The sequence below is a fragment of the Mustela lutreola genome, chromosome 9 (genome assembly GCF_030435805.1).
Source record: "Mustela lutreola isolate mMusLut2 chromosome 9, mMusLut2.pri, whole genome shotgun sequence".
Classification (NCBI taxonomy): domain Eukaryota; kingdom Metazoa; phylum Chordata; class Mammalia; order Carnivora; family Mustelidae; genus Mustela; species Mustela lutreola.
Window position 1 is genome coordinate 12,765,651 of NC_081298.1, and position 23,633 is coordinate 12,789,283.

Below are 23,633 nucleotides of genomic sequence, written 5' to 3' on the forward strand. Positions count from 1 at the left end.
CTAAGGATTTAGCCTAGGAAGCCCTAGGGCCCCCAGAGCAAGAGTTGCAGGAGGAGGGGTTCCAATGGGGACAAATGCACCCCAGATTTTTCCTTCTCTTGACATTCCTTTTAAGAGTCAGAAGCCTCATGAGAGGGTGTGATGGACTGACTTGGGTCACATGATCACCCCTGGGTCACACGGCAGGAGAGGGTGACACATCTTGGCAAAGGAGAGAAAATCCTCAGAAGGAAGTTGGGTTTCCAGGATCAGGAAAAGGGGACCAGATGCTGGACGAGGTTAGGAACCACTACTCGGCCCCTGAATAAGTAACTCCCCCGGGGTCAGCAGTTAACATTTTTGAATGAATGGCTAGAAGATGGATGGATGGATGGATGGATGGATGGATGAATGCATTTTCTAAAAATCTAGTATAAATAGAAAGCCCAAAGGGCACCTTGGGTGGCTCACTCAGTTAAACGTCCAACACTTGATTTTGCTCGGGTCATGATCGCAGGGTGATGAGATTGAGCCCCACATCAGGCTCCATGCTGGGTACGGAGCCTGCTTAAGATTCTCTCTCCCCTCTCCCTCAACCCCTCCTCTCTCCCCCCAAAAAAGAGTAGAATGCCCAAATCTATGTAGCATCTCTTCCAGGTCAGGGGCCCTGTAACCCAGGCATTGCTGGGGGCCTGAGAGCCCTCTTTATGGGGCCAAATCAGCTCCCACAATTGCTGTCATGTCTCAGCATCCTAACCCCAAAGATGGGGCTCATTTGAGCTGGCTCCTGGAAGGGAGAGCGTGTGCCGTAATGAGGAACCACCAGCACAGGAAGTGTGCTCCCACCTCCCTAGACCCCACGCCACCTGGACACTGGCAGCCAGCCCTCATGCCCTCTCCAGCCACAGTACACTAAGCACACCTGCTGATACCCAGTGAGGCCCCGCCCTGCCCTGCAGCCCACAGTGAGACCCGCAGCAGGAGAAGTTGATCCGAGCCCAAGGAGCACCTCTAACCTGTGGCTTTGCTCCCTTGGCAGTCTATTTCCAGCTGCTGATTAGACTGCACAGCATGCCAGGGTTGGAGATGGACCTGTCATGCAAAATTCTCTCCACTTGCGTCTCTAAATTTAGTGAGTTACTTGGTAAAAGTTGCTTCAGACTCCTTCCCCCACCAAGGAGTACAAAGCTTCTCAAATAATTGTAAGTGCCAGGCTGTTACCAAGGTGAGCTAATGAGAAGCTCATCTGCTAATAGCAGGGGCGTGATGGGTGAGGATGGCGCTCACGGCGGTGGATTGGGTGGAAGGGGAAGAAATAATTGGATTATTAATATGGGGCCGCCAAAATAGGCCTTTATCCCTTTATGTTCTTCTCGAAGGGAACTGTGGTCTCTGGAACCATAAATACGTGTCCTGTGGGGGTAAACTCTGGGGTTAAAAAATAGAGGGGATTGGAATCCTCAGTCCCAGCCGAGGCAGTCTACACTGAGAGCCAGCCCACAATTCGGGGTGAATAATGACTCTGTTCAGGTCCAGCTTATTGCTTTTGGCCAAAGGCCTTTTGCAGAAATAACTTTGTAACTAGCTGCCAGGGAAGCTTTTGTCCACAGCTGAGACAAAAGAACAAAGAACAGAGGTGGGAATTTGTGTCTGATTCCCATTTCCCCTGAACACCTAGCAAGAACAACAGGTGTGGCCTACCTGGAAGGTGTGGGCTGGGGGAAGGTAATGTCCAACCTCCTCTGTGGCAGGCTGCCACTCCTGCTCCTGCCATACTGGTCTTTATTCTGTTCTTTAAACCAACCAAACTCATTCCTACCTCAGGGCCTTTGCACTCGCTTTTTCCTTTGGTTAGGAAGCATTTCCCCTACAAGTGACTTCTCACTACCTTCTGGTCTCAGCTCAAACATCATCCCTTCCTCGGGGCCTCCCCCGATTTACTCTTCATCCCGTTTCCTTAACAGTTTTCTTCAAAGCTCTTAAAACGACCTGAAATTTATCTTCCTTTATCATCTGTCTCCCGCACTGGGATGTTAGTTCCTTGAGGGCAGAGGCCTGACCTGCTCCATGTTCATGGCTGCTTCCAGCATCCTACATAGCACCTCGCACATAGTAGGTGCTCAGGAAAGCTCACATAGCTTTGAAGGGTTGCAAATAGGCCTCCAGGCAAGCTCCAGAGGAGCTTTGTTTGGTGTGCTCAGTGTCTAAAATGTATTGAATGTTTTCATTTTAGAAACGATGTCTCCATTGTGGTCCAGTCCTCACCCCCCAACCCGGGCCCCTAAATCCAGACCAGGTCACTCATTTCTCTTGCCAGACCCCTGCAGGCATTTGAGTTTGAGGCCCCACTTTAGACAAAGGCCACTGCATGCAGGTTTCTCTCTTCAGAGGTAACCAAACGACATCCAAGCTTCTGAGCCTAGGCCGAGGACCAGCCCGCTGGACTCCAGCCAACCCAGTCCCGTTGACTGGATGAAGGCATGGTTTCCGTAGGCAGGGCGCAGTGGTCCTCCTCTTAGGGGCCATAAATGACATGAATTTCACTGTGTGAACCTTCTGAGCCTTCTGAGTCATCAAGGAAGGAGTCCCTATAACTCCTCCTTGGTGGTCTTCAAGGAGTCCCACTCCCCTTGTTAGAAAAGATCGGTGCCCTTGGCAAGCAAGAATCCAAGAGCAATGTCATTACATTTGTTTCTTTATGCTGCTGTCCATTGATGGCAGGGGTTCTCCCATGGGGGCGATTTCATCCCCCAGGGGACATGAGGCAGTGTCTAGAGACACTTTTGCTCCCCACAGTTGGGGCAGGTGCTTCTCACATGGCACAGGGAGAGAGGCCAGGGAGGCTATCGACATCCTACAGTGCACCCCCCCCATCCAAGGATGACCCAGCACCCACCCCCGACAAGCCAGCCAGCTGCCCAATGACACGGCACGGCGGCCTCCTCTCCTGGATGGCTTCCATGGGCCCGGTGGCGGGGGGCCCAGAAGATCAATGAGCCCGCCTCAGGAGTGTCATTCCCACGTTAGCAGGAGGGAAGTGAGGACAGTTAGGGGCCAGTTCCCCAAAACCAGGTCACATACTTCACTTGGGGTTTCTGGGTTTTTTGGTGGTTTCCTTTCTACTTAAAAATGAGGAGGCAGAAGTGTTTTTTTTAAGGGGGAATTAATGGTTTCCATGCCACCAAAACAGGAGAAGCTTCATTCTCTGAAGTGTGTGGTGGGGTGGGGGGGGGGGGGATGCCTGCTTTCCACATCCAGGGAAAGCTTTTCTCTTTGCCTCTTCTGCTCCCTTCAGAACCTTCGGGACCTGACACCACTGACTGAACCCCTTTGGGTCATAGGAGATGGAGGTGTGGGGTCTGGGGAGCCTTTGGGTCACCCAGGGCTTCCTGAGGCTCAGGGATCTTTAAGCTGGGCATGGCCACAGACTCCAAAGCTTGCCAGATGCAGACACGGCATCTGACTTGGTTTAAGTTTCACTTCCTAGAAAGGGTGCTGCTTGCTGGGGAGAGGCCCCCGTGGCTCTATCTGCCATGGTGCCCTGGCCTCTGGGACTTGGCAGGTGCCCCTGTGTTTTCACAAGCCACATGATAGCCAGCGTGCTAGTCTACACCGTGACCTTGACACTCCTCCATGGAAAGGTGGAGTGCTGTCCCCTCCTTTTGAATCTGGCCAGTCTTGTGAAACCAATAGAGAAACCAATAGAAGGTGGGGCAGAGGGGTGACGCTCAGGGAACAGCAGAGAGAAGACCGAGTTCAGTAGGAAAAACTGAGGCGGCACCGCCCATCGCTGGGACATGCACCTTCCGAGCCGGAAGCTGCCACTTAAGAAATCAGAGCCCACCCCTGAAGCCACCATACAGGGAGGAAGGAGAGGGCCCCTAGGTCCTAGCCAAGTGCCCGTAACAGCCACCCGATGAATCAAGTCCCCAGTCCTTCGGTCATTTCAGCTGTGGCCTCAGCCATTCCAAAACAGAGACCAGCCAGCCATGCATTAAAAAAAAAAAAAAGACTTTATTCTGCTGAAGTCAAAGATCACTTGTTATACAGAAATCATCATTGGAGCGCTTGGCCTGTGCCCGTCTGTCCCCCATTCATTCATTCATTGGTTCATGCAACCATATCCAGAATCTCCCATCTCACGCCCTCGCTGCCCCTGCCCTGGTCCAGGCACCGTCTAGGCAGCTTTCTCTCCGGCCCTCCCGCACCCACCCTCGTGCCCCTCATTCCGTTCTCCGCACGCCACCAGAAGGATCCTGTTAAGACCTATATCCAATCTCAACACTCCCAGGCTGGAACCTTCCAGATCCTCCGCTCACTCCAAATAGTACCCTTCCGATCACTCAACCCCACGCGAGCCATACGAGCCCCCGCTACGTGCCGCAGACTCCGAGGCACACTCCTCCCCCAGCATACCTGCACGTGTCTTTCCCCTAGACCTGGAACACCGTTCCCCTAAGTATCTGCAAGGCACATTCCTTCCTCTCCTTCAGGACTCTGCCCGACTGACAACCCCCACATTTAAAGATGCAATCCCCCCCCCACAGCCAGCGCTTGTGACCTCCCTCTCCTGCCTCACCCCCTGAGGACTCATCACCTCATGCCTGTGATTTATTTTGGTGTCTGATTCATGAGAGACTATGTATTTCTGGATCCTCAGCACATAGACTAGGGCCTGCGCATAGTAGGTGCCCAGGAAATATTTGTTGACTAATTACAAGAATTAGCAGCCAGGCTGTGCCGGGGGCTGGAACTCTTTAGAGAAGAGACAGCCCAGGGCGCCTGGGTGGCTCAGTTGGTTGAGGGTCCAACTCGTGGTTTTGGCTCAGATCATGGTCTCGTGGTCTCAGGGTCCTAAGGTCGAGCCCTGCACCAGGCTCCCCACTCAGCTCAGTGTCTGCTTGAGGATTCTCTCTCTCTCCCCTCCCTCTGCTTGCTCGCTCGCTCTCAAATAAATAAATCTTTTTATTTTTTTAATCTAAAAGTGTGGGGGGCAGAGGAAGAAAAGGAAAGAAAAGAAAAAGAAGAGACAAGACGAGACAGCCTTACCCCTGTGGAACTTCCAGTGAGAAAACAACCCCCACAAAATAAAGACCAGAATAGGAGAGTGCCTGAAGGATCACATGTGTGATGAGTGTTCTGAAGAGAACTAACTTTCGATGAGGCCAAGCGTAACAGGGAGGCTTGCTCCCAAGAGGGCGGTCAGGGAAGGCCTTCTCTCCACCTGTCAGGCTCCACCCATCCCAAGCTTCAGGGCTGTGCCCAGGGAACAGTCTGTTTGGCTTGGCAGATGAAGAAACTGAGACCAAATTGGGACAAGAATTCATGACTCCCACACCCACGTTCCGTCTGCTTTTCTACACCACCTTTTTCTTATCGGTTGACAAATAACGATGAGGAAAGTTTGCCTCCAGTAAAGCAGAGAGTTGGGCCTGGGCCCAGGCTGAGAGCTAGCAAGCCGCGTTGTCAGGCCCCTCTACACAGAGGCCAGAGGCGACTGGGAAGCCACCTGAGTCAACACTCTGTCTCCAGCTCGCTTTACCATTTGGGCTCATTCGGTGGCAAGTGACAGAGAAAGCAACTTGGAGCGACCTAAGAAATAATTCATGGTCCTAAGGAGTCAACATGTGAGAAAGTTGACCTAGGAAGAAAGGAAGACAACAACCCAAGCTATTTGTCGAAGGAGAAAAAGGAATCTCTTGGTGTCTGAAACAATCCAGGGTAAATCTTCTTCCTTCAGGTTTAGCTGGATCCAAGTCCCAAATGTTTCCAAACCCAAGTATGTTCCATTTCTCAGCTCTGTTTTCTTCTGTGTGTTGGCTTCAGTCCACCTCTACATGAGGCAAGATGGCGTCAGTCTTCCCTCACCTTCATGGTGGAAGGACATGGAACCAGCTAGCCAGTTGGAAAGGGTAGGCATCTCCTCCTAGTCAGGCCAAGGTGCCCGGATTACTCTGATTGGCCAATCACTGAGGAAGAGGGATTGGAAGGCCCTGATTGGCTCAGGTCTGGATTGCTTGGTCTAGCCAGGGAGCTCTGCCGTGGTGGCCTAATTTGAACCTTATGGACCAAGGATCAGGGAGAAGGTCCCCAAATGAAAACTGGATACTGTTATAGAAATTACATTGGCCCAAACCCAGCAAATAACGCTAAGCAATATGTATTGGGCACTTAGTGTATACAGTCCCCTTCTAAAGGCTTCACAGGCATTAAGCCATTTCCTCCTCACAACTCTTTAAAAAGTGCTCTTATTGGCCCCACTTTACAGTTGAAGACACTGAGGCCACAAGAGGGTAAGTTACTTGCCCAACAACTAGTCCATAGTGGAACCAAGATTTGAACGCCGGCTGTCTGGCTGCAGACCCCATCTCCACCCCTTCTCCACCTGTTCCCTGCTGCATTTTAGCACATATCTCTCTGCTTGGCTTCCTCCAATCTCTCTATCAGCTCCATGAGATTAGAAATTTGTGTCTTTTTTTTTTTCCACTGATCGTGAAACAGTACCTGACCGCAGATGCACAGATATTCAGGCATGTGAATTACATGGCCTCCCAAACACCCACTCACTTTACATACAAAACCTTGTGATGTTCATCTCTCTGGTACCTTAAATATCTCGCTTCTAAACTTTCTTTGAGCTTTAACTATACTCCATGGTCCTGTCCTAAAGGCTCACTGTGGTTTGCCAGTACTTTGATTCCTGACACTTTTCACTTTTAGCTGGAGGTGTTCAGCTCTGGCTTTTGACCTCTTGACTCCTAAGAATGTCAGCTCCCTGAGGGCAGGGACTTTTTTTTCCCACTGCTTTATCTGCAGTGCCAAGAACTGTGCCTGACATGCAGTAGGTCTTTGAGGATTTCTTGTTGAATCAATAGTTCTGCAACTAATGGGGTTCCTAAACAAACCTTTCTCTTTATGTCCTAATTTCCTTTCCAGATCCTGAGCTCTTGTCTTGAAACCTGATCTTTGCCTCCTCCCTTTGAAAAACTCTTCTCTTGTCCCACGTCCTGCTTTGAGAGCTGGCTTGGTTCCCTGCCTCCAGCTGGAATTCCAGGCCCATGCACAGAAAGCCCCCAGATGCCCTGGCCCTAGGTAGGGAAGACAGGGAAGGTCTGTGCCCATAGGTTGCAGGAGTTCCTGTCCTTTCCTTGACAGCCCTGGAGAGGAAGAGAGAAGGCTGGAAAAAGTCTGTGACCAGGAAGAAGGGGAGACACCAGAGGAGTATAAGACTTAACAGATGTGCTTGTGTCATCCCCTGTCTAGACAACTGGGCTTGTAAGGTTCGGGACCACACATTTCTATCCCTCCCACTCTGCCTGCTATTTGCTCAGGCCATTTCCCGTGCCAGAAGCACCCTGTCCTCTACCCTCTCCTTCAGAAAAATCATGTGGATTCTGCAGAACTTTGTTCCTGTTAGGCTTCTTAAATTTTATAAGGCCTCCTCCAGGCAGCCCTCTCTGACTGCCCCCCAGGCCAGCAGTTCCCCCCTTCTTCTTCCTGTTTGTTCAGTACACTTAACCACAGCTTCTTGTATCATTCGTCAGTTTCCCAGTGAGCATAGGAGTCAGGATGGGCCTCTGAGGTCAGGACGTCTGGGTGCAAATCTCGACTGTGAGGTCTGCTTGCTTTACCCACCCAGGGCCCTGCGGGAAACAGAGGGTGTCCTCCAACAAAGGTGTGAGCAGAGTGTAAGAAAATGAGTCATACAGATCCCTGGGGCTGAGGACAGTGGGGAACATTTGCTGGAACCAGAAGCGGGCCACCCACAGGAGATGTGGCCCCGAGCAGAGCAAGAGAGGGATGTGCTCAGTTCCCAGCACCCGGGCAGAGGGGACGCCTGGCAAGTACCCAGGCCCCTCCTCACATGGTCCCTTCCCCTGGTGGTGTCCCCCTTGGCCAGACCCCACCAGGAGCAAGAGAGCACGGAGCCCATTGATGTGGTCCAACCACGTGAACCTCCCAGGGTCCAGGGAAGCACAGAGAGAGGACGGGGAGGAAGCAGGCCAAGGGACAATATTCTGCGGTTCCTCCAAACTGCATGACCTTGGGCAAGTTCTCGAAACTCTCCATGCCTCAGCTTCCTCGCCTGCAAGTAGAACATCCAGTTTCATAAGTGTGTTGTAAGGGTGATGCGACCTAACAGGAGGAGGGCTGAGAAAGGGGCGGGGCCTGTGATAAGTACCCCATAAATATCAATTATTCTTCATCACTGTTCTGTAAGGGGGTTTACTGTGTTGATCCTGGTGCTTCCTGTTGCGAAAGACAGCTCCAGCTCAGATTAACTGAAGCGGCAAAGGCTACTTGTCTGAGCCTGTGACCAGGCACAAGGCTCAGCCCGGTGTCACCAGCACCCCTCTGAGCTTCCCCCTTGCTGGCGGGAATGGCGCTCCGGCTCCCTGCACCCAGCCACCAACCCCCTGCCCCAGTTTCTTCCCGCTGTCTGCCATTGGCTAAGCCCAGGTCACATGCCTGCCTCTGGGTCAATCTCTGGAGTTAGTGAGTCGGAACATGTTGATTGGCTCTACCTGGGTCACGTGTTCTGCTCTCCAGTCAGGCTGCCCCTACCTAGTGCAGTAAGGGGGCGGTAGGGACCCCAACCACAGCTGGGGGTTGTTGTCACGGGGAAGAAATTTCTCTCCTAAGACAGTAAATAGCTTAGGTACCTGCTACGTGCCAAGCACTGTTTCGGACATTGGGGATGCAGATATGAAACAAAGCTGACAAAAATCCATGCCCTCAGGGAGCGGACACTCTAGTGGGGGGTGGGCTGAAAGGAGGGACCCATAAAGAAAGAAGTAAAAAGATGTAGTTTGTCAGAGGTGGTTGGTGCTAGTGGGAAGAGAAGAGATTTCTGCTAACCTACAAAGACAAAATGTAAGCAAAGAACTAAAGGAGGGGAGGAAAAGGCCTTGAAGATATCTGGATGAGGACTCCAAAGCAGGTAAGTGCAAAGGCCCTGGGGTGGGGACATGCCTGGCATGTGCAAAGTACAGCACAGAGGCCAAGTGGCCAGAGCTGGGTGGGCAAGAGGAAAAATGGAAGGTGATGAGGTCAGAGAGGGGATGGGCAGACCATGTAGGATCTCGTTGGCCCTTTGGAATGTCTGGGGTTTTGTTCACCAGGAAGTAGAAGCCCTTGAAGGCTTTTCCGTGCAGGAAGACAGCCTCTTTGGTTTTAACAGGATCCTCTGGCTACTTGATAGAAGGAGGAGGAGGTAGAAGCAGGGAAACCAGTTAGAAGGCTGTTAGGTGCTGGGCGGGAATATCTTACCACCTAACACTGTGCCTCGCGCATAGTAGGTCCTAAGTAAAAATTTGTAAAGTGAATGAAGGAGGACTAAGTGGTCGGGCTGTCTGGACCACCTGGCCCCAGCACATGGGGCATCTCGCCACAGCCTACAGTCCCCTTTCTTCCCTTCTTCCTGCGTGTTCTTCCATCTGGTAAGGGCCGTGCTCTGCCTCTAGCCACATCCTCCCCCGCCCCCTCAGCTGCTCCGTCATTCCCAGATTCTGCTTGGCTAATCTTGTTGGCGATTTGAGGATCCTCAGAGGAAGACTACCATCTGGGTTGTTCTGGGAAGGCCTGGGTGAGGTCCTGGGAGCTTCCCCAAAGCTGTGGTCTGTGGAGTCGGGAGGTCATTGGTCCCCCAGAGACATGTTCCTCTCTGCAGGTTAATTTATCTTCTAGATAAATCTAGAAGCAGGAGTGATGTTTCTGAACACTTGGGATACTAGACATTTCTAGAGCTGTCTTCCTAGACTGGCAAGCCTTTGCCAAGACTTGTAGAAGATACAGGACAAAGAGAAGGACCCAGATGGACCTTGGAGCGAGCTGGTGGGAATGAGACGAGGTGTCCAGGGTATAGTGGGGACATCAGGCCACTGGTGCTGTACGGAGTCACCGCATACTCTCTGTTTAACCACTTTGAATTTTTTTCCAAAAAGGAGAAAAAATGGAGGCAGAATCCCATGTGTCATTTTTAATTGATTTCTTTAGCATCCAGAGAGAGGCTGGCACAAGGCCAGGGGAAGTCAGAGCTGGGGGAATTCATCAAAAATCGACCTACCGATGACTTGATCTGATGAAATAATTAGCCCCTGTTATTCTCCAGTCTCCAGTCACAGAGCTTTGACTTCCATCCAGATGGGGAGCGTCCTGGCTGGCGGGGTGTAGTTGCCAGGGAGCAGGGACTGAAAGGGACTGTGGTTGTTGCGGGGAAGGAAGGGGACATGAGAAAACTAGCGTGGGTGCTAGGAACAGAATCCAGCTGACCACATCTCCCAGCTCTACCCACCATCTGGCCCAGAGCTTTCAGTACAGACTGCACCTCCCAGCTCCATAGCCCCTTCTACATCACAGGTACAGACCAAAGACCCTCAGGGGACACCTGGCCACCTGCTGCTCCATTTGGCAAATGAGGAGGGAAACTGAGGCTGGGAGCCTCAGGAACTTGCCCAGCAGGCTGCTTCCAGAGGCTTCTGTTTGAGCCAGAACTGGCTTTGAACCTGCCACTTAATCGCGTGATCATGGAAAAAGCACTTTTAACACTGTGTGCCTCTGCTTCCTCATCCGCAAGATGAGTATAATATGGATGAGTGGAGATGCGGATTAAACGTAAAATGTCGAGAGCAGGGGCTGGAGTATGGTACGCTCTCCACAAGCATTCGCTGTTACTGTTCCTGGCAGAAGAGAGTCGTGGGGCACCCCTTGGATAGTCTCTCAATGTTAGTGTTTGTTGTCTCTCTGAAGGCATGTGACAGTGCGTTTCACACATGAAGGCGGGCTGGTGGGCACATCAGTTCAAATGCAAAGCACAGAGCATCCTAGTGTGTTTCCAGGAACAGGTGGACACAGCCTGATAAACAACATGATTTGAGGACCACCCCCACCCCAGGGTTTGGGTTAATTCAGGGACCGATTTGATGGTGGAACATGTGTACTTTTCAACCCTCTTCCAGCCTCCCCCTCCCTCCAGCAGAAAGTCTGGGATGGTGCTAATGCATTTTGACTCCTTTCCACACTTAAAAAGAGAGCGTGTACAGGTGGGAAAGGAGGCGGGCATAGAGCTCAGCTTAGAGCCTTAGGAAGAAACGAGAAGCTCTGAGACTGAGTAGCAGTGTCCGCTTTCCTTCATTTTGTGTGAGTTCGTTTGGTGGCAAGGGGAATGCCAGTTTTCCCCTTTACCCTTGGATAGAAAGTTTGCTTTTTAAAAACACGGATTTGTGTTTTTGTTTTTAAATGAAGCCATGTCACAGCAGAAGGGCTGTGGAGATAGAGCGGCAACGGGGGGCTGTGGTGTCTGAATGGGGGAGGCTGGGAACGGTGCGTTTAGGGGAGGGGACCCGCAGGGGAGCAGAGGTCAGACCTTCTCTGCCGTTTCCTCCCCGGGGTGAGCTCCGGACCACGACTGAGCCGCCATGTCCTCCCCTGTAAAATGGGAACAGCGCTCGTGCCTGTGTGGGAGGTGGTTGGGAGTGGGGGAGACTCTGCAGGCAGAGTGCCCCTCACAGCCCACCCACGACTACAGCGACCATGATCTACCAATGGTTTACTCTGTGAATGACGTGTTCTGGGTCATTCCATGTGCCGGCCTGTGGTCTCAGCACTCTGTATGAACCTGGTTCATCCTCCACACCTGTTTTATAAATAAGGAAACTGAGGCACAGAGGTGTTGAGTTATTTGCCTTGGGTCAGCCAGCAAGTGACTCCAAAGTATGTGTCTTAACCATCCACAGTGTGGCACAGCAGGAGCTCAGGACACACTTGGTGCGGTGGCTCTGGCTGCTGAGAGGCCACAGGATGGAAGCCAGTGCTTGCCCTTGGAGCCTGTGAAAGTCATGGTTCCCAGGTCAGCTCCGCTTCGAATGTGGTCCCCATCTCCATCTCCCCTCCCTGCACAGCTGTCCTATTGGCGGTCCTTGGGGAGGGAGACAGAGCAAGAAGCCTGCTCCATCTCCTAGCCTGCCCCGGGGAGTGTCAGTTGAAGGCATGACTTCCAGAGGCGTTTTGGGTTAAGGGAGCAAAGAAGGAATCTTACAACCCCTGGAGGGAACTGGCACGGGAGGGGAGTCATCACTCCCCATAGGCTTGAAGGGGCAAGAGGAGGCTGAGAGTGCCGCCAGGCTAAAGGAAAGCTAGAACCATGGCCAGCCTAGAGAGACAAAGGCCCTGGGTGCCTGGGATGCAAGAGAGGGAGCAGAGCTGGAGAAACTGATTTCCTGCTGATTTCCTGCTGATCTCCTGCCTCCACCTGCCCAGCAGAACTCCCATTGGCAGAACTAGCAGGAAGCCGGGGACTGCAGGTGCCACCTGTAGAGGCGAGACTGACTTCCTGGGGCACAGAGGAGGGACAAAGAGCAGCCCGCCCCATGGACCCTTCCTGCGGGGGGATGACAGGGGATGGGGGTTGGTGATGCCTCGGAGCCTCCATACGGAGGTCATGACATGGCCCTGCCGAGCCCCGTGGCCCTCAGTCTGCAGAACTCAGAGGACCTTAACCAAATCTCCATTCCTTTAGCTTTCAGAATATGTATTGGGCTCCTACTACTACTACTACATGACAGGCATAGTACTAAGAGCTGGGGACCCAGCTGTGATTAACATAGGCCCACTTCCTACCCTTGTGGGGCTGAGCCTTTAGTGGGGAGAACTGGGCAACTAAGATAATTGCAGGTTGTAGTAGGGATTGTGGAGAATAAACACAGTTATAAAATACAGAGAGCGCCTCACGTGGAGGGCACCACCTTAGATAGGGGAGCAGCCCTTTCTGAGGAGGTGACATTTGTGCCAAGACTTGACAGAGGAGAGTGAGCCCTGTATAGAAAATAAATCTGAGGGGTGCTTGGGTGGCTCAGTGGGTTAAGCCTCTGCCTTCGGCTCAGGTCATGATCTCAGGGTCCTGGGATTGAGCCCTGCATCAGGCTCTCTGCTCAGCAGGGAGCCTGCTCCCCCCCCCACCTACTTGTGATCTTTCTCTCTGTCAAATAAATAAATAAAATCTTCCCAAAAAATTTAATTTAAAAAAAGAAAAGAAATCTGGGAAAAGAATCTTCTAGGTTTAAGGAAGAACACGTGCAAAGGCCCTGGGGCAGAAACACACTTGATTTGTTAACAGAAAGAAGCCTGTGGGGCTGGGGAGCAACTGGGAGGAAGGAGAAGAGGTAGGAAGGAGCTAGATCTGTTGAATCACATGGTGGGGAGTGTGCATTGTATTCCTTGGGCTGGGGAAGCCAAGGCGGGGGTCTGAGCAGGTGAGGGACAGGACTGGGGCTAAAGTGAGGTGAACACCCCATGCTGGTGCCATCTGGGGTGAGTCCCTTCTATCTTATGCCATGAATACCTTGCTGGTCTCAGGCTGGGCCAGGCCCACGGAGTGATCCTATGGGATTTACCTTTTAGGAAGATATTCCCGGTGCCCTGGAGAGGATGGAGAGTGAGGGCACAGTCGGGGGAAGTGGGGGACCTCTTAGGGGGCTGTTGCAGTGGCACATCTCCTCCCATGGACCAGAGCCCTTGATGAGTTCCCTGAGCTGCAACTTTGGTGAGGGGAGGTGGGCAGAGTCCTTCAAGGTCAAGCCGCCCCACCTCCAACAAACCTGGTTTCCTCCTGGCACGTCTGCTTGCTCACTGTCTCTCATTTTAAATAAATGAGACCTAAAGTCTATATCTGGAAAGACTTGAAGGCTCATTTCCTCAAGAAATAGAAAAATGACCACAGAGAGCAAAGAGCAGAACAAGATCAGACCTGCCCAAGCCAAGATGCACCATCCTGCTGTCCCTCCCACCTTTGCTGGTGACCGCCTCAGACCTGGGGGGCCCAGGGGTGACCGAGGTCGCAACAGACTGTGACAGCTCTTCTCCTGTAGCTTTTTAGCCCTCAATTTTCTCTTGTGTCCTTTTGTTGATTCTACAAACTTAAAACTCACGTGAATAACTTGCCCAGCTATGGGGTCTGTCTGCAGGGCGCCTTCACACACATCCCGCTGGCTTGCGCTCCCTTAACACCGTGTCTCCCCGTTTTATTCGCAGGAAAGCTGAGGTTCCCTACTGGCTTGCTGGGGAGGATACCCGGCTGGCGAGTGACACAGCTGGGACTGGGACGCATACAGGGTCGCTCAGCCCTGCACATCCACACCGGGCCTCAGCCTCACGCTGCACTGCCCTAGAGCGGGGACTGTCCTGCTCACCTCTACCTCTCCGCCCCACCACACCCCATCTCTCTCACCTCTGGGGAGGGTGGGGGGAGAAGGGAGGCCCAGAAATCTCTCTTCCCATAGGCTGGGCTCCTTCTTTTTCCTTGCTCTGGGGCTGGTCTGTCTGTTGAATGGGTTGGCGGATTCAGAGACAGGCTGGTTATCTGACTTGGGCCCAGGGCTGCACCCAGCACATTCAGAAGACTGCTGGTCCGGGAGAGAAATCTGTCTGCAGAAGCAGTCACAGAAAGCTTTCCTGCCACTGTGTCGCGGGAGCACATTGCAAGTTCCTTCCTTCCCACTTTCTCACTGCTCTAGCTCCCCCTGATCAAAGGAACCCTCGGTGTCCATGCCAGAAATCATTATGCAAGCCCAAGCCGTCAGGCGGCCTTTACGTAAAGACTGACCTGATTCTTTTCCTCCTACTTTAGATCTGTGAGTAAAGTGGGAAGAAGCGACAAGAGACACAGCCACAACAGGCGACTTCAGACTCCTGGGTCCCGCAGGACGCCCAGATCGGCGGCCCGTAAAATGGCCCCGCCCAGCCTCCTGCTTTGCTTGCTGTCCGCCACCGTGTGCTCTCTGCTGGGGGGAAGTTCGGCGTTCCTGTCCCACCACCGCCTGAAAGGCAGGTTTCAGAGGGACCGCAGAAACATCCGGCCCAACATCATCCTCGTGCTGACGGATGACCAGGACGTGGAGCTGGGTAAGCAGCTGGCCCTCAGGGCGCACCTCCCTGGCCAGGGCCACCGTGCTGGGGCCGAGGCTCCTGACGCAGGGCGGCTGGAGGAGACCCCCGGGAGCTCGCTTGGGTTTCAACCAAGTCACACGGGTTGTCCCACACACGTGCCTTTGCAGCTGGGTCCACAAGGCCAGGGGTCTCCAACTCGTTCCTAAAGCAGAACCCTTTCTCGATTGCTCCAAAAGTCAAAAGAGATGTTTGGACCAATTTGTTATTTTCATGCAGTTTCTATCGAGTACATGCTATGTGCCAGTGTCGTAGGGCCTGGAACTTCAGTAATGAGTGAGAAAGGCCTAGACCTTACTGTCACAAAGTGAGGGACACAGGTAATAGCAGGGTCACAGGGACGATCATTGCAAGAAGGGAGAAAGGGGCTGTGCCAGATGGGGCCATCTCAGAGGGGGAGCCACTTCGGATTGGTAATCAGGGAGGGCCTCTCAGAGGGGGTGATGTTTGAGGTGACACTGAAACTGTGTGTGTGTGTGCGTGTACATGTACCTGTGTGTACACACATGCACGTGTGGGCCCTTCCTCTCCAATCACCACTTCAGGTGACCTCCTCCTTGGTGGCATCCAGGGACAGGGAGGGCGGACACAATTTCTAGTAATCTGACCCTGTTCACAAAGATGGTGCCTCAGGGCGATAAGCGTGGCCGCCTCCTATCCAGAGCTTCCTCCACTCGTGGTGCTTTGGCTCTGGGGAAAGCGGGTGAGGACAGGGACTCTCGCCAGGGTTTAGCTCGCTGGTTCGGATGACAGACGTGTCAGGGACTTCTCCAGCTCGCAGTCTCAGTGCCTTCTTTACCCATGCACGCCACCCCGGCCGCCACCTCCTTAACCCAGCAAGAGGCCATCCTGGCTCACCCCTGGCTCCGCCCCTGCATTCCCACGCAAGACCACAAGGCCCTGCCCCAGCCGTGGGTGCTACACCTGCCAGAGGCTTTTCTCCCCACTTGTCCCCTTGCATGAGGACAAGCTGCCACACATGAGGCCACCAAGAGCAAGCCCTCCAGAGTCCATCTCAGCTGCACCTTCTGGTGCTCAGCTGTACCTTCTGGGGGCTGAGCTCCACTGGTAGTTCCAGCTCACCATTGGGGTGGGGGGTCTCCCTCAGGAAACCTTCTTTCTCCCTAGCTTGTATCCGTTCCCCTGCCCCCACCTTGAAGTCACTGAGTTTACCAGTTCTCTTTCTCAACAGGACCCCATACACAGAACTGCCCTATAGGAATATAACGGGCGCCATAAATGCAAATGACATAAGCAATTTTAAATTTTCCAGTGGCTACATTTTTTAATGCTTAAAAAAACAGGTGAAATTAATAATGTATTTTTGTTTAACCCCATGTGTTCAGATGATTATCATCTCAACATGTAATCAATATAAAAAGTCCTTCAGGAGATAGTTTACATTTTTTATATTGTTTTTGAAATCTGGCCTGTAGTTTACACTTAGAACATAGTTCATTTAGGACTAGCCACCTTGCAGGTGCTTGGTAGTCACTTATGGCTACTGTATTGGACAGCAAACAGCCTTGTGTAGTTTTCCTCCTGCACATTTTCCCTTCTAATCACTAGTGTCACTGTGTACTGTGAAGATCTGAGAAAAGCCTTTTAAGCAAGGGGAAGTAGCATGTGCAAAGGCCCTGAGGCAGAAGCAAGGAAAGGGATTGGGCTGGAGCCTGGGAAAGGGGGCTGGAATAGGAGACTGGAAAGAGAGGATGGAGCCCTATCTTGGAGGCTTTCATGGGTAGAGAGTGCCAATAGTTGACTAGGTGAGGGGTGGGCTTTTAGCCTCTATCCACTGTCAAAGGACAATTGAATATTATAGATGGCAACAAATGTAAATATTTCCTGGCTAAGCCTTTGCTACCAAACCTGAGATTGTGGTGAAGATCCAACTTCAAGTCTACACTCTTTTTGCATCCATTATTAAAAGCATGCATCACTCTTTTTAATTACAAAAAAAAAAAAAAAGTGACTTATATACATCCCAGTTGCTCTTTATAATGATTTGTATTAATGATCACAAGTATAGATTTTTCTCCGGGAGCTCATCAAGTGCAAGAAGTCTTTGTAGGCAGGAAGCAATCAGAGCCCAGAACCTTTATTGACAGTTGAACACACAGAATACCTATCTGTCCAGCAGCATCTAGCTTGAACCGTGTTTGATGAACATGGGGAGTCTACAGTCATGGCCATAGGGACGCAAATTTTGTTTCTGGTAGACTTTTGCAGAGAGTACTTGCATGAGGCACCCGGATCTCTGAGCACAGGGGTCCTGCTTCACAGGGTCCCTCAACGGTGGTCATGCCTGAGAGTTCAAGGCTGCCCAGACACCCCCTCATGCATTCAGCAGGTCTGTATTAAGCATCCAACCCTGTGCAGCACACTGTGCTGGGAGTTAGAGGATGAGGAAGGAGCATTCTGGGTCAAGAGAATGGCAAGGCAAAGACACTATGTTAGTTAGCAATGAACTTGGTGGGTCAGGACAAAAGGAAGGCTGTGGGCTGGAGAGAGATGAGACAGGAATGAACTGGGGCCAGGTCGTGAGGGGCCTTGTGGTCCTGATGAGGGTTTTGAGTTTTAGTAAAATGGACATAGGTTAGGGGGCCTTTAGCAGGGGCTATGAGGTGACTTGGGTTCCAGCAGGATCCCTCTGGCTGTTATGTTCAATTTGGGATCGCCAAGAGCAAGAGCAGAGACGGGGAGCCCCATTCAGAGGCTGCGGAAGTTGGGCAGGGGTTGACGGAGGCTTGGACCTGGGGCAGGAGCAGTCATAGGTGAGGCACCGACCAGTGGTTGGATGAGGGGGTTAAGGAAAAGAGGAAGATCTAGGGCAACTCCTAGACTTTTGGCCCGAACCAAGGTGAATGGTGGAACAGCCACCCCCAGGAACAACACATTTTTGCTGCAGCAACGTGATCCAGCTAAGCCTGGTGCCAGAATGTGATCACACGTTTACATCTGTGACTCTCGAATAAAACCAAAGAATGTGCAAATATAGAAAAAGGATCTATGGACGTGATAAGGACACAGGAGGGAAGAGAGCAAGGAGAACCACGGCTAACTTAAAATACAGAAATTCAGTCTCTTTGTTTTAAAAGAGGGAGAGATTAAGTCACAGGAAAATGAAGTTTCTTGTCCAAGGTCACACCCACATGGCCAGACCGTGGCCAAGCAAGACTGAAAACCAGATCCTGTGGTCTTAAACACTGTTCTACTTAACCAGTCTCCTGGAGTAGCTGTTGAGTCGTTTCTAGAGTGTTCGTGTGTGTGTGAGTTGGTGTTCACGGTCACAAATACCATTGCCGGGAATGTCTTTATACATGCTTCTCAGCGTACACGAGCAAGTGTCGCGAAGGGAGAAATTCCAGGCAGTGAATTCGGCGCGTGGAGAGCCCTCGCGTTCTGGGGCGTCTGTCAGTTCCCACAGCGCAGCACCCCCTTGCATAGACACTCCAGTGCCTGCGAACCTTCCCTTCCACGCTCAAGCCGCCCCCTCCCCAGCAGAACTGGCTTTTGAAGGAGGTTGTGTAGCTTTCAGGAGGTGAGGGATGGAAGGTGGTAGTTGGGGGTGGGGGGTGGGCTTTTTATAAACCACTAGACAGACCCAGATCAATAATGCATGTTCCAAAAAAGGCCAGCCCATTATCTCACAGTCTGCTACAACCGGCACACAGAGGGTGGTCCTAAAAAATTTATCATCTGCTATTTTCTGCTCATTCGTGCGGCAGTTCTGATGGTTCTCAGGGCTGAAGGCTTCTCGACTGAGCTAATTCCAGGCTTCCTTCCAGTCCCGGGTGGAGAACAGCCGTCCATCCTAATTAGGGTCTGGTTGAGAGAACGCGGATGGGACACACAGAGGGGCTCGTCCTGCGTCTTCATTGCGAGGTTGGGGCAGGGGAAGGAGGGTCACAGACTCGTGTGCTCTTTGCTCGCGTGCATCTGGCATCCTGCCCTGAGTTGCCACTCCCAAGTGTCACGTGCCCAGGGGAACTGGTTCCAGGGCACAGGGGTCAGTAAGCAGCCTCCATTATCAATACATTGTCAAGGTGATTGGGAAAATCCCTGCTTTTCAGTGATCCTTGGAGACCGGCAGGGGCTTGGCTCACCACCTTTACCAGAAGGATAAGAGAAGGAGAAGCACACAGAGGCTGGCGTCTTGTTTGCATCTGATGACCTTGAGTCAGAGAGGCTGTGTCACTGGGGAGCCCTGCTGGGGTTTACTGGTTGGATTCGATCCGGCCAAACCTTTGGTGAGCCTCAGCGGCTCAGACAGGCTCGGAGACACTAAGAGGAGTTAGACACAGTCCTCGTGGAGTGTTGGCAGCATCCCAGGGCCATCTGTTCCATTATTTGAGATTTTATTGTACTGGACTTACTTTTTGAAGCTTACATCGTATTTGAGAAGGAAGTCTTAAATGATAACTGTAAATGAAAAACCAGTCTCCACTGCCTTTCGTAAAAGGTCACGGCAAAACCAAGTACAATGAGAGCAGCGGTGTTTTTGCATTCGGGCAAGAGGTTGTCTCCCACAAGGCTGGCGTGTCTTTGTTATACAGGCTGAGGGCAGCAGCACCTCCCCGGGACTTTCTCCTTGACCCGTTCAGCAGGATGGAAGCTGGGGAAAGGTTGGGAGCCATGGGCTTTTCGTATTGGAGCCCCACTAATACGGGGGCTCTTGTGTCTGAAGGTTAAGGACACAGATTCCCCAGACCCCAGAATATCAGGGCTTATCTCCTAAGGGTCCACATGGAGTAGAAACAAGCTGCCTTTTTGAGGCCCCCTCAGATTGCCAGGTTTCAGGTGTGCCCCCCAAGAGAGTTATGCCACTGTGGGCGATAAAAGGCCACCAAGCAGCAGTGTTGGCAGGGGGACCACAGAAATGCCATAGAAACAAAGCATTGTTTCCATTCATTGGATATAAGAACCCATGTTTCACAAACTTTCTGTCAGTCTGAATTCTCTCAGTGACAAGTGACAGAAACCCAACTCAAACCAGACCAACATACACCAAAAAATGAGTTTATTCAACTCAGGTGAATAAAAAGTCCAAGTGTTTAAAAAAAAAAAAAAAAAAAAGTCCACGTGTATTCTGAGCTTCAGGTGTGGCTGGATCCAGGAGTTCTGTCTGGCTCTCATCTGTCTCTCCATCTCCCTATTCTCAGTTCTCCTCCAAAGCGGCTTCACCCTCAACCCAGCTTCCCACCTGGCATCACCAGACCCGTGTTGATGGTACAGTGAGCCATCCTTGTGGAAAGAGTATCTCTCTCCCATGCATACCAATAAATGGCCCCAAATGAAGTATCTTAGATCTGGTCCTCCCCGGGACAGCTGGTCAGTCATGAACCATTCAGGGGAAGGGAATACAAGGATCAGCTGGCCTGGTCATATGCACAGCCCTGGAGTCAGGAATGGGGCCGACCTCACAGGACCTGTGAGGACTCAGAAAGGGAGTCGGTGTGTTCCCTAAAGGGAAATTCAAGAGCTGGTGCCAGAAGAAGGCAGGTGCCAGGTGTGCAGTCAAGTCCAGGAGATGCTCAGGGCATGCTCACAGGGCTCTCTCCAAAGCAGGGTGCTCATGGGACAAATAATTCATTCAACGAGTATGTGCCAGAGGGGGTCCAGCAGCAAAAGAAATAGGCAAAATCTCTATTCTTACGGAGCTTACATACTAATGCAAGAGTTAATAAAAAATATTTATAAAGTATGTGGTGCCTACAGTAGTAAAAGGGGACAAGGAGGATAAAGCAAGGAAGGGAAGTCAGCAAGGAGAGGGAAAGGGAGAGCGATGATATTATGGAGACATCTGGGCAAAGAAAGTAAAGGAGCCAGTCAAGGGAGTTCCCCTAGGAAGAGCAACCAGGCAGAGAGAACAGTAGGTGCAAAGGCCCTGAGGCAGAAAGCAGTCCTACCAGGCTCACAGAGCAGCAGAGAAGTTAGGACAGCAGAGCAGTGTGAGCAAGGACAAGGTCTGAGAGGTAATGGATTGGTGGTGGAAGGGTAGATCATACAGGGTCTTTGGACCAGAGAGAGGATTTTGGCTTTCTGGGTGATACAGACACCAGTAGAGGACGCTGAGCTGAGGAAGAACATTATCTGACTTGTGTGTTAATACGGTCCCTCTGGCGATGCTATGGAGAATAAACTGGAGGGATGTAATAAGAGCAGGGAGCCCAGGAAGGGGTCTCCTGCTGGAGTCCAAGCACGAGATGATGGTGGCTCAGACCAGAGTTAGGGGGAAGCAGAGACTGCCCCTGGTCATCAGGTAGAGCTGATAAGATACGCTGATGGACCTGATGTGGAGTAGTTGGGGAGAGGAGTCAGGAGTAACTCCCAGGTTTGGGCATGAATGACTACAAGGAGGGATTCTCTATTCACAGAGACGGGGAGAGCTCTGCTCAGGAGCTCCGTGCGGTTTCTGGACCTGGTCAGATGCGGGGGCTGGAAAAATCAGGAGGAGCTGTCCAAGGCTGTCAGCTCGGAGAGTCACAAGTTCAGGGAAGAGGTCCAGGCCTGGATGGGCTGGGACTGAGGGGGACGGCCAGGGAAGGGGCAAGAAGTGTATGCAGATTGTGTGCCTGTCTGCGCTTTACTGGGTCTAAGACCTTCACCACATTCCCAGAGGGGTCTCTGACCTTGAAAGTTCCAGGCCCCCAGCCCAGAGGGCTGCCTCGTGGTAGAGGCTGGCTTTTTAGAAAAAGCCTGGGGAGGGCTCCTGGCCAGACGCTTGTTTTCTCCTTTCCGTCTGTGAACACAGGGAAACCACACCCCGTGCCGCAGACTGATCTCCAGAAATCAGTTCTAAGTTTCAGGCTCGGGTACTCTGTAGGGGCCAAATGGCTGGAAGCCCAGGACAGCTTGCCCAGATTCCGGACACCAGATCAGTGTAACTTCCAACTCGGCCTCTCTAAGATACCAACTCCTGACATTCCTGCCATTTCTCACTGGAGTCACGAAAACATGTGGGGGCAGGTTATCTCAGGAGGAAGAAAGGCTCATCTAGACCCACCCTGGCGTTCAACTTCCAAGCACATTCCTGCAAGACTTTTTTTTTTTTTCTTTTCATTCAGCAACACTTGGGAGATCACTTAAATTCTGGAAGCTAAGTATATCGGGATTCAGTTTGGCTGCATATAAAAGAAAATATTAAATAACACTGGCTTAAGGTAGAATTTTGCTTCTCACTCACATAAAAATATCTGAAAATTGGCATTCCGGGGCTGGCATGGAGTCTTCAAGGTTATCAAGCACACAAGCTCCTCTGCCTTTCTGTTCTCCCACACTTGTTGTGTGGCTTCTCTCATTAAGGTCATCTCATGGTTCAGAATGGCTGCTGGAGCTCCAGCTATCAGAGCCACATTCCAGGCATCACAGAAGGAGGAAGCAAAAGGGTAAAAAGAATGGACTTCAAGTTAAGTCCGCTCCCTTTAAGGACCTCATTCCAGACATCACGTACAACACAGACAGAGCTTACTTAATTAGCCACACGATCTCAGCAAGAAATGTGGGGCACACTCAAATTTGGATTATTCAAGGACAGTTTAACTATATTTTGCCAAAGTGTGAGCAAGCAAGGGTGGGGAAATCTATTTAGTAACATTAGAGCCATTCCTACCCCAAGACCAAGGGGATGAGGGGAGCAAATGGTTACTGGGAGACCACGGGCCACGCAGTAGGAGCTGTCCCCCTCTGTTGATACCACAGGGAGAGAAAAGGAGGATTGCATACCCCAATGTCCTTTTTCTCTTCTACTGATCTCCTCCCAGGACTTCCAGTGGCCAATTCCAGTCGAAAGCCAGAGAGTAAAGAGAGTTGTGGATACAGCCCATCTAGGTCAGCTCCCTGGGCTGGATCATTGGACAGAGAACAGATCTAGAAGGACACAGGGAGGACCACTTGCACATTTAGCTGCAAGGCAGTCTGGGAAATGGATTTCCTAGCTAGGTGCATTAAAGATTAAAATCAGGGCCTGTTAGGAAGGGGAACGTACACTGGCGGACATCTTGGGTCTCTCCCCACACCAGAGATCAGGAGCAAGGGTCCCAGTGAGGGGCAGCACCTCCGGAGGGGAATGGCGGGGGTGTTGTACGAAGGGCACTGGTGACACCTGCACCATGAGAAGGAGAGAGTCACATGGGAATTTGGGGGAGGACCATCCCAGGCACCAGGATAAGTGCAGGAGCCACGTGGCAGGAATGGGCTTGCCAGGAACTTTGAGGGGGACAGCAGGACCCGGGGAGTGAGGGGGACAATGATGGGGGGAAGGTCTGGATTTTATTCCAAAACCCGTGGAAAGTCACTGAGCTGCTCTAAGCAGGTCAATATTCATGATCCGTGTTTTCAGCGGCTCAGTCTGGCTGCAGGCACGAAATCAGAGTCAGGGAGACCGGGGGGGCGGGGGGGGGCCTCAAGGTGGGAGCCCAGGGGTGCTCTGCAGAGGTAGTGAGGGGACAGAGCCGGTTCTGTTTGGAAGGTCAGCAGGCAGGGCTTGTGGCTGGATTGCAAGGGGGAGGGAAGGAGAATCGAGAATCACTCGGAGTTTCAGCTGAGCGGATGGCAGATGGCAGTGGTGTTTACAGGGAAAGGGACATGGGGAGGAGGAGGAACAGGTTTTCAGGCTCCGGTCAGACATCCCCCTGCTTTGTACTCATCGCCACCAGGCCAGTGGCTAGGTGACTGGCCCTATGTAGCCCATGAGGACAGGTTGGCAGAACTCC

The 23,633-nt window shown here is 51.9% G+C and overlaps 1 protein-coding gene across 4 annotated transcripts in view; it reads left to right on the top strand.

Annotated features, from left to right (window-relative positions):
• Positions 1-23,633, top strand: part of SULF2 (sulfatase 2) — a 113,006-nt gene that overhangs the window by 11,646 nt on the left and 77,727 nt on the right. For all 4 annotated transcript variants that reach the window (XM_059132920.1, XM_059132923.1, XM_059132922.1 and 1 more), the window contains one exon: positions 14,603-14,877. In XM_059132920.1, coding sequence (XP_058988903.1) covers positions 14,703-14,877 — 175 coding nt within the window. In that variant the 5' untranslated portion in view covers positions 14,603-14,702. Of the gene's footprint in view, positions 1-14,602; positions 14,878-23,633 lie in introns of those variants that run through there.